General features: G+C 45.0%; 1 protein-coding gene across 2 annotated transcripts in view; it reads right to left on the bottom strand.

Moving 5' to 3' along the window:
- LOC310666775 (tRNA (32-2'-O)-methyltransferase regulator THADA-like) overlaps window positions 1–11,114 on the bottom strand; it is an 80,694-nt gene that overhangs the window by 33,778 nt on the left and 35,802 nt on the right. For both annotated transcript variants that reach the window (XM_083418082.1, XM_083418081.1), the window contains exons 17-22: window positions 10,492–10,677; window positions 7,801–7,949; window positions 5,804–5,941; window positions 4,386–4,490; window positions 2,014–2,214; window positions 17–167 (exon numbers count right to left, since the gene is read on the bottom strand). In XM_083418082.1, the coding sequence (XP_083274208.1) occupies window positions 17–167; window positions 2,014–2,214; window positions 4,386–4,490; window positions 5,804–5,941; window positions 7,801–7,949; window positions 10,492–10,677 (930 nt within the window). The remainder of the gene's footprint in view (window positions 1–16; window positions 168–2,013; window positions 2,215–4,385; window positions 4,491–5,803; window positions 5,942–7,800; window positions 7,950–10,491; window positions 10,678–11,114) is intronic.

The following is an 11,114-nucleotide window of genomic DNA, read 5'->3' as shown; positions in this document are numbered from 1 at the left end:
GAAAGGAACTACCTACCAAAGAGCTGGATGGCTGCGTTTCTCATGGCCCAGCTGGGGGAGCGGAGCGCCTCGAGAAATAACACCACCATGGGCGTAACGTACTGGTTCAGGGCTGTGCCAAGACTGGAGCCACGGACCAGGGTTTGCAGCACGTGGAGGGCCGAAACCTACGCAGGAAAAAGGAAGAGAGATTGTTTTGCAGCTTAACATCCAGGGAACCTGCAGTGGTGCCACGTTAGGAGTGCTGCTTTGTTCCACCACACCAGCAGCTACTAACATCCTTCCTAAGTGAATTGGGCCCAGGACCCCTTCTGGGGCTACAAAAGAAACACAACATTTTAAAAATTATTTTTCTGGGTGGGGGCATTATGCTCCCTCACCTTAAAAACAAAACCAGCGCAAGTTTTATTATGCGCTCAGCATCTATGTGCATAATCTCCTGCGCTTCATTTTGTTTTTTAATGTTCAAGACCGAAAGCAATGTCAATTAGGGTATATATATACAGACGGGACGCAGGTGGCGCTGTGGGTTAAACCACAGAGCCTAGGACTTGCCAATCAGAAGGTCAGCGGTTCGAATCCCTGCGACGGGGTGAGCTGCTGTTGCTGGGTCCCTGCTCCTGCCAACCTAGCAGTTCAAATGCACGTCAAAGTGCAAGTAGATAAATAGGTACCGTTCCTGCGGGAAGGTAAACGGCGTTTCTGTGCGCTGCTCTGGTGCGCCAGAAGCGGCTTGGTCATGCTGGCCACATGACCTGGAAGATGTACGCCGGCTCCCTCGGCCAATAAAGCGAGATGAGCGCCGCAACCCCAGAGTCGGTCACGACTGGACCTAATGGTCAGGGGTCCCTTTACTTTTTATATATACAGACACAAATTACTTTCCTCCCATCCGTGAACAGCACCTCAGGACTCAGGATATTTAAAACACAATATATTTTACAAATCTCCTGTTCAACATAGTACAGTGGTACCTCGGTTGTCAAATGCTTCAGAAGCCGAAAGTTTCAGTTTTCGAACGCCAGATATTGGAAGTGAATGCTTCCGTTTTTGAACACGCCTTGGAAGTTCAAGCGGTTTCTGAGGTGCGTTTCTCCATTTTCTCAATGGATTTTGCCGACTGCCCCACTGCGCCTTGGTTGTCAAACGTTTTGGAAGTCGAACGGTCTTCCGGAACGGATTACATTCGACAACTGAGGTACCACTGAGGTATTCAATTGAATAATTTCTCTTTTAGGGTGTCCTTTGTGATCTATAAATCAAAACTAATTAGAAGAAGAAGAAGAGTTTGGATTTGATATCCCACTTTATCGCTACCCGAAGGAGTCTCAAAGTGGCTAACATTCTCCTTTCCCTTCCTCCCCCACAACAAACACTCTGTGAGGTGAGTGGGGCTGAGAGACTTCAGAGAAGTGTGACTGGCCCAAGGTCACCCAGCAGCTGCATGTGGAGGAGCGGAGACGCGAACCCGGTTCCCCAGATTACGAATCTACCACTCTTAACCACTACACCACAGTGGCTCTCAATTACTCCATTACTGTGATCCGCATTTCAATTTTTCTTACTCCATCTAACCCCTCTTTGACTGATGCTGTAAAAAGGCCAAACCATTTTCTGTTTACTTGGAACTGACCCTTCCAGATTCCTGGCTAGTGATGAAATCAATGAACAGATTCTCTTCTAACAGAAGTGGAATACAAAAAGGGAGGTGTGAGGAGGTCGTTGAAATAAGTGAAAGGAAGAAAGGATATTGAAATTGTTTGAGGTGTTTTAAATTGTTTTTGTTTGGTTTTGTTGGGTTAATGTGTTGTGTGGTGTCTTTGTATTGTATTGTATTCTTTTTTTATCTTGTTTTCTGCTGTGTTTTTTTTCCTTTTTTTGTGTAGTGCTTGAATTGCTGGAAAAGTAATAAATATTATTTATATATATAAAAAAAGAAATCAATGAACAGATTCTGCCCTGCCAAAACCTTGCCTGCCTTTCTTTGACTTTCCATTACTTGTTCTCTATTACCTGAGGCAAGTCCACCGTCTGGTCCCAATCTTCAGGGAGAGGCTCGCCGGCTAAAGCCAGCAGCCTCTGAAAGCAGTTTGCCAGGAGAGAACGTGTCTTGGAGGGGTCTTCCCCGACCACGATGCACAGGAAGAGCATGGGGAAGCCGGCTGCCCTGCGGGTGATGGAGCAGTTCCTGGGGCTGCTTAACAAAGCCAAACCCTGGAAAGAAAAGGAAGCCCCCCCCCATCCAGTTGACAAGTGGTTAAATGACCCCAAAAACGGGCCCAGATGCACCTGATGTTGTCAGGGAAGCCCAGAAGACCTGAGTGCCAAAGCACTTTCCTCTCCTGTGATTCCCAGCAAACTGGTACTCAGCAGCACTGCTGCCTCTGAACGTGGAGGTAGTTCAGGGATAGAATCACAGAATTGTAGAGTTGGAAGGGACCCAAGGGTCATCTAGTCCAACCCCCCGCAATGCAGGTCATGTCAGGCTAAGCATCCATGACAGATGGCCATCCAACCTCTACTTAGAAGCCTCCAAGGAAGGAAAGACCACCACCTCTTGAGGGAGAGGTCAGAACTATTCTTATCATAATTCTATGTCCAGGGCAGCTGTTTACCAGCTGCATCTGGTACGCAGGCTGAGACCCTACCTGCCTGCAGACTGTCTCGCCAGAGTGGTGCATGCTCTGGTTATCTCCCGCTTGGACTACTGCAATGCACTCTACGTGGGGCTACCTTTGAAGGTGACCCGGAAACTACGATTAATCCAGAATGCGGCAGCTAGACTAGTGACTGGGAGTGGCCGCCGAGACCATAGAACACCGGTCCTGAAAGACCTACATTGGCTCCCAGTACGTTTCCAAGCCCAATTCAAAGTGTTGTTGCTGACCTTTCAAGCCCTAAACAGCCTTGGTCCTGTATACCTGAAGGAGCGTCTCCACCCCCATCATTCAGCCCGGACACTGAGATCCAGCGCCGAGGCCTTCTGGCAGTTCCCTTGCTGTGAGAAGTGAGCTTACAGGGAACCAGGCAGAGGGCCTTCTCGGTGGTGGCTCCCTCCCTGTGGAACGCCCTCCCAGCAGATGTCAAGGCAATAAACAACTTTTTTACTTTTAAAAGGCACCCTGTTTAGGAAAGTTTTTAATGTCTGACGCTGTATTGTTTTTGATATTTGGTTGGAAGCTGCCCAGAGTGGCTGGGGAGACCCAGTCAGATGGGCGGGGTATAAATAATAAATTATTATTATATTATATAGGAATATTTTTTTCCCTGGTGTTTAGTCAAGATCTCCATTCTTGTAGCTTGAAGTCATTGATTTGGGTCTAGGATATACCCTAGTTTCAGGGGTGGCCAGGGTGGTTTCAGACTACAAATCCCATCAGCCAGAACTAGCATGGCCAATGGTCAGGGATTATGGGAGTCAAAAACATCAGGCAAGAGCACATTTAACCATGCTTTGTCCTGGTTAAGTGTTGGGGCTGAGGCAAAAGAAAGGAAGAGCTGGGACATAGGCAATATATAGGTTGGCCAACCTGTGTCTTCCAAGGCAAAGAGACACAGCTCAGTGTTGGACCATCTGCTCTGCAGGTAGAAAGTCCCAGGTTCGATTCCCGACACCTTCTTGGAGGGCTGGGAAAAACGTTGTCTGGAGATTCACTGCCAGTTAAATGTAGACAGTAATGAATGGACCAAGGCCTGACTCCATATCAGGTAGCCTCTCCCGTTTCTATTGAATGCAGCATTTTAATATGAACCATGAGGTCTAGAATCTTACTCTCACTCTTTTTAAAAAAAGGGGAAGGGACACAGCTCAGCAGCAGAACATCTGCTTTGCATGCTCTCTGTCTGAAATCCTGGAGCGTATGTTTCTGAGCACAATGCAAAGTGTTGGTGTTGAGCTTTAAAGCCTTAAACAGTTTCGGCCCAGTATTCCTGAAGGAGCGTCTCCACCCCATCGTTCAGCCCAGACACTGAGGTCCAGCTCCAAGGGCCTTCTGGCAGTTCCCTCACTGCTAGAAGTGAGATTACAGGGAACCTGGCAGAGGACCTTCTCGGTGGTGGCTCCCTCCCTGTGGAACGCCCTCCCATCAGATGTCAAGGAAATAAACAACTATCTGACTTTTATATCTGAAGGCAGCCCTGTTTAGGGAAATTTTTAACGTTTGATGTTTCCTTGTGTTTTTAATATTCTGTTGGGAGCCACCCAGAGTGGCTGGGGAGGCCCGGCCAGATGGGCGGGGTATAAGTAATAAATTATTATTACTATTATGATGGAGCTACTGCCAGTCAGTGCTTACAATACTGCAGAAGGTGGACCAGTGGTCTGACTCAGTACAAAGCAGCTTCCTATGTTTTAACCTGGATGGGATGTTTAACCGCCAAGGTACCTGCTCCAGCGCTTTCCTTGGTATATCTTGGAGCTCTGGGTCCGGGTGGCTTAGCAAAGTGGCACAGAATTTTGTGAATCCCAGGCTGCAGCCTTCCACTGCTCCCTAGAGAAAACAAACCGAACGAGTCATCTACCTTACTGGTCAGTAGAAGGCTGCCAACGGACAACCTTAAAAATCCAGGCAATACCGAGACACGTGGAAAGTGAGAGGATAAAAAGATGGGAAGGAGAGGGGACAAAATAAGGCTACTTCTAAAAGGTAAAGGTACCCCTGCCCGTACGGGCCAGTCGTGTCCGACTCTAGGGTTGTGCGCCCATCTCACTTAAGAGGCCGGGGGCCAGCGCTGTCCGGAGACACTTCCGGGTCACGTGGCCAGTGTGACAAAGCTGCTCTGGCAAGCCAGCACCAGCGCAGCACACGGAAACGCCGTTTACCTTCCCGCTATGAAGCGGTACCTATTTATCTACTTGCACTTAGGAGTGCTTTCGAACTGCTAGGTGGGCAGGAGCTGGGACCGAAAGACGGGAGCTCACCCCGCCGCAGGGATTCGAACCGCCGACCATACGATCGGCAAGCCCTAGGCACTGAGGTTTTACCCACAGCGCCACCCGCGTCCCTGCAAGGCTACTTCTACATCATATATTAAAGCAATATGATACCACTTTAAACAGTCACGGCTTCCTCCAAAGAATCCTGGGAGTTGTAGTTTGTTAAGGGTGCTGAGAGTTGTTAAGAGGGTCCTATTCCCCTATTAGAACTATACTGCCCAGAGTGATTTAACAATCCACGCTTCATCACAGGGAACTCTGGGAATTACGACTCTGTTAGGGATCTCCTAACAACTCTCAGACCCTTAACAAACTACAACTCCCAGGAACATCAGGGTGGTGTACAGCAATGAGTATGCTACAACTATTTTTATTTATTTTTTGGTGCAAGGATCTAACAGGCCTCCTGAAATGCCAGCTGCCTCCAGCAGAAGCCAGAGCTGACATGAACAGCCGTAACTGGCTTCCTCCAAAGACTCGTGGGAAATGTGTCGCTCACCCCTTGCAGAACTACAGGCCTCCCCAGAACCCTTAACAAAATTCCCAGGATTCTTTGGGGGAAGCCATTTGTATTAATAAAGGATGTGACTAGGGAGTATACTGAGGGGCGTAATGGCAGACAGCACAAAAAGCATGGCAGCTCCTATTTTTGGCAGTAAGCACCTCTCCACACACCCCAAAAAACCCCGCCAGAATGACAGCGAATTGAGGCATTCTGGGGTGAAACAAAATGGCCGCTACCACCAACTGGTGCTGTGTGCTCTGCTGCTGCTATAAGACACATGTAAACGTACAAAACACAAATCTAAGCAAGGCTTTGAAGAGCCCGTTTTGACTTCAGCTGTACCAGCAGGAAGACAGCCTTACCCAATGGCGGCACGTCAGCAGGATATCCTGAAACGCCTCGGAAGCCATCTTTACAACCTGGAGCGGCAGGAGACAGCCTCCCGGGGGCGCCAGGGGCAAAATCTTCTCTGCCAGGCCTCCCAAAAGCAGCCCGATTTCCTTGGTAGTTAAAAAGAATAGAATTTGTGAGATTGGGAGGGGAGAAGTCTGATGAATAAGGTAGTCCCCTCTTCTCTTGTGTTGGGGATGCGTCCAATGCATCTAATTCCCCAGAGACGGCCATGATACCTTCGCAATTTGGGTGGCGGTGTTAAGCTTTATGGTCCTATATGGTCCTTTTCAGCTAGTCCCCTGCTTCGGCCTACTTTTTTCAGCCCCCTGATCAGCCTCCCTAACACTCCTCCTCCTCCTCATTTTTAATTTGTATACCGTCTATCTATCTTACGATACTCAAGGCGGTTTATAAGCTGAAGAAACAAAAAATGTACATCTTATAACAATCTAATGCAATACCAAAATGTGATAATAAAACATAACTTTAAAATAGGTAACATATAAAAAAGTAAAATTCAGAATAGTATTCATCATTAGAATAGTATTAAATAATAATAACATATAAAATTTAAACAGAAATCCACTCAGCAGTTACAATAAATAATTTCTAAACCACAGTCATACCTCATGTTATGTTTGCTTTATGTTACATTCTTTCAGGTTACGTCCCGTGGTGACCCGGAAGTACCGGAAAGGGTTACTTCCGGGTTTTGCCGCGCGCGCATGCACAGAAGTGCAAAATGACGTCGTGTGCATGTGCAGAAGTGGCGAATTGAAACCCGCACGTGCGCAGACGCGCCGCTGCAGATTGTGCTCTTTTCATGTTGCGAACGGGCCTCCGGAACGGATACCGTTCGCAACCAGAGGTACCACTGTATAATCAATAAAACAACGGCAAGCCACAGTACATAAAATAATACAATACAAATTGAGAAGCAGAGACTAGAGGGTGGGGCAAGACAGGTGGAAAGAGGCCTTGCCTGATGGAGTCTCTCCCCTCACCTGTCTCCCACCCCTATAGGAAACACCCCCTCCTCATTTAAAGTGCTGTGAAGTTCCTTCAAAGCCTAGTCTCCATTAGCCCCACTATGCTACAGTTTCGTTCCTCTCTGTCCTATTCCTTAAGCCTTATTCGTCTCTCCCTTTCTTTAGATTCCTTTTTTTTTAAATAATATTTATTAGATATTTTATAATTATAAAAAGAAAACACAATCAAGAAAAACAATACATGAATTCAACAAACAATACATCAACAATAAAAAGAATACAATACAACAATACAACATAAAAATAAAAAAGACAAAAAACAAAAACACACCTCCAAATTTTATATCTATATCTTTCATTAGCTTATTTCCTCGACTTCCTCGCACCTCCCTTTTTGTATTCTGGTTCAAATTAACTGGTTCAACAAATCCTTTCCCTCTTCTTCAATTTTTGTTCTATAATTTATCCTAACACAATTTAACTTTAAATTTTCCACTTTATCACATTAACACTTAATATTCATATAATTCTTAATAACACTTCTGCTAAAACCATGTAGCTTCATTCCAATATTCTTCTAACATTCATTAATTTTGCAATATTTCTGTAAATATACTTTAAACTTTTTCCAATCTTCTTTAGATTTCTTTTCTGAGTCAGTTTGTTACTCTCCATGGTGCTATCGGCTCTCCTGCCTCTTGGCTCCTTGTTGCTTAACTTCACAACGTACTGCGACCTCTCCCTGCTCATTTCTCTCTGTAGTTTTGACCCCAGCCAAACTGACCATGTCCCTTTCCCTCACAGAAACCGGCCTGCAAACGGTTCAGTTCCCTGAGAAACAGAACATTTCCAGCTGTCGAGCCAGCTCAGTCAACTGACGTTGGAGGTGCCCACCATCAGCTACGAATTTAACCCAACTCCCCACCTCCCAGCCCCTGCCATGTTTAAAAACCCGAAACACTCTCAAAACTGCTCACTTTCACTGAGACCCAGCAACAGGTCAGGATCAGACTGTGCTCCTCCGAGAGTAGAACTGAATCGTCCTCATTAGGCAGCCCAGGATCCTTCCCCATATGGATAAGGAAACTGATTGCATTCCCCATGTCTGCAAATGAAGGAGCTGCAGCTGCAATAAAACCAAGAAGGGATTAGGGACTATATGGAATTGGCAGAAATGACTGGCAGAATCAGAGACCAGGGAGAAGAGACGATGGAGGAAGACTGGAAGAAATTTAAAGACTACCTACAGAAATATTATAAAATTAATGAATGTTAGAATGATGTTGGATGGAGGTTAAAGGGTTATTAGTAACAATGTGGTGAAGGAGAATGGAAAATTCGAAGGTTAAAAAGATGAAGAATTTAAGGTATAACACACTAAGATAAAGACAAGGATAAGACAGAGGGAAGGGATTTGCTGATTAAATATCTGAATTGGAATACAGAGAGGGGAGGTGTGGGGAAGTCTGGAAAATAAGCGAATGTAAGTAATACTATGAAAATGGAATTGTTTTTACTTGTTTTTACATGCTTTCTTTTTATTTTTGTATTTTTCTTTTTCTTTTTTCTATGTGAAAATCTTAATAAAATATTATGGGGGGGAAAAACAACCAAGAAGGGATTAGGAAGTTGTGTTAAGAATACGGAGAAACAGCAGCCAAGTTATATGTTTAAAACACAGTAGAAACCCTATTTATTTATTTATTTATGACAAAGTAATAATCGTAAATAAATAAGGACAAAAATGTTCACCCCACCACCGAGACCATTCCATTGTAACTATCCAACATCCCAAAATATCAACACCTCTGGCGATGGTTTGACCCCTTTCGGCTTTAACAGTACAAATTCCACAACACCTTCCATATCTCCTCAGAATCATTTCTCCTGCGTATTCCCTGTCTTACCTTAATGGCACATGTTAATTTATCATTAACAGATATATCTCACCCCTCTTTATACCATTCTTCCATTTTATATTCTACTTGCCCCTTCCATTTCCTGGCTATAATAAGAAGAACTTCCTGACAGTAAGAGCTGTTCGACAGTGGAATTTGCTGCCAAGGAGTGTGGTGGAGTCTCCTTCTTTGGAGGTCTTTAAGCAGAGGCTTGACAACCATATGTCAGGAGTGCTCTGATGGTGTTTCCTGCTTGGCAGGGGGTTGGACTCGATGGCCCTTGTGGTCTCTTCCAACTCTATGATTCTATGATTCTAATTTGTGCAGCTGTCAATAAATTTGTGAGCAAGTCTTCCTTTTAAAAATGTAACACATCCATTGGTGCAGGAGAGCTGAACCAGATAAGGACTGTGGTTCCGTGTGTGTGTGTGTGAAGGGGGTTTAACTGAGCTGCTTATCTCATCAAATCAACTCCCCTGGCAACGTTCTTACTAGCCATGGTTATGCCACCATCTAGTAATGTCTTTTAAATTGATTCATCAATTATCTTTGTATCTCGCCTCTCCCTAAAGAGTTCCGACTGGGAACACACGGTTCTCCTTCTTTTTTATTTAGGTCCTAGTCTGACACTCTAACCCAGGGGTCGGCAACGTGCAGCCCATGGGCCGGATGCGGCCCACGAAGACTGTTTTACCGGCCCATGACCCGCTCCTGAACTGAGCCGCCCGCTTGGTGAGTCCCTGGCACGCTGCGCTAAACCGGCGCAGCACAGCGCAGGGACTCGCCGAGCGGTGCTGGAAATTGCGTCTGCGCAAGCACAGATACTGGAAATCACGTCTGCACATGTCCAGACACTTCCAATCACTTCTGCCAGGCACAATTTTTGGCATCAAGAATACTCATCGCAAAGTATTGGAAGACACAAGAACTACCCACTCTGGAAGAATGGCAGATGAAGGTGATGGACTATATGGAATTAGCAGAAATGACTGGCAGAATCCGAGACCAGGGAGAAGAGATGGTGGAAGAAGACTGGAAGAAATTTAAAGATTATTTACAGAAACAATGTAAAATTAATGAATGATGGAATGATGTTGGATTGAGGTTAAGGGGTTTATAGCAATAAGGTTTGAAAGACTAGGAAAAAATGGAATGTTAAATAGAGGGAGAGGTAAAATTAAAATATTAAGACAAAAATTAAGATACAGGTAAAGAGGGAAAGGATTTGCTGAACAAACAATCGAACTGGAATACAAAGGGGGGAGGTGTGGGGAAGTCCGAGAAACAAGCTAATGCAAGATATGGTCTGAAAGATGGAATTGTTTTTAATTGTTATTTTTTGTATTTTTTTTCTGGTATTGTTTTTTCTTTTTTTTCTTTTTCTGTTTGTCTTACTTTGTGAAAATCTTAATAAAATATTATTTTAAAAAATTAACTTTTTGGCATCTGGGCATGCACAGAAGCAATTCCCAGCATCACGGACATGCGCAGGCGCAATTTCCGATGTCGCGCTGCGCCAGTCTGGCCCACGGACGATCTCCGTGGGAGTGATCCGGCCCATGGCCGGTAAACCTTGCCGACCCCTGCTCTAACCACTACACCACACTGGCACCAAGGAAGGAAGGGAAGGGAACAGGTGATTTAAAAAGGGGTGGGCCATCCAGATGGAGGTGGGGAGCATAAAGATCTCTGCACACTGTTTTGAAGACCTGCGTAGAAAGGCTTACAGTCAAATGGGCTGGCGGCTGTTTCGCATCTTTCTGGTCTCACCTTGCTGGTCTAAGCTCGAGGGCCGCTTGCTCTGCAACACTCCCAAAAGCAAATTGCTGACGTCTCTCACGGTGTTCACCAAACTGCTAAGGAAAAGCCGCCAGCTCTCCGCCTGCTCTGGCTTCAACATTGAGGTTGCCACCTCTGGGACCTCCAGCAGACACTGCCTCAGAGCAGAAATCACGCCTGCTGGGACAAAGTATACTGGTTAAAGCAACGTCCGCACAGACATTTGAAGCAGTATGATACCATTTCCTTTTTTTTATATAATATTTTTTATTAATTTTAACATATACATTATAAAATGTACCACAAAACTTATCACTTATACAATCTTTTTAGACTTCCATCAGCACCTCTGATGATCCACCGTTTTAACCACTTCTTATGCATTTCTTAACTTTACTTCTCTTAACAAATCATCCTCCCCCTTGTCCATTTTTACAAAACTTCTAATAATACTCCTCACAAAACTTCTTGCAACCCTACAAACATTGTCTGTTCTTCACAATTACTTTTCAGATAGTCCGTAAATTTACTCCAGTCTTCCGTGAATTTCTGGTCTCGCCGGTTTCAAATCCTTCCTGTTAGTTTATCTAATTCTGCATAGTCCATTAACTTCA

Source organism: Podarcis tiliguerta (assembly GCF_965153285.1).
Source record: "Podarcis tiliguerta genome assembly, chromosome: 16".
In the NCBI taxonomy this organism is placed as follows: domain Eukaryota; kingdom Metazoa; phylum Chordata; class Lepidosauria; order Squamata; family Lacertidae; genus Podarcis; species Podarcis tiliguerta.
Note: the sequence above shows the minus strand (reverse complement) of the source record. Positions and strands in the feature narration are given on the sequence as shown.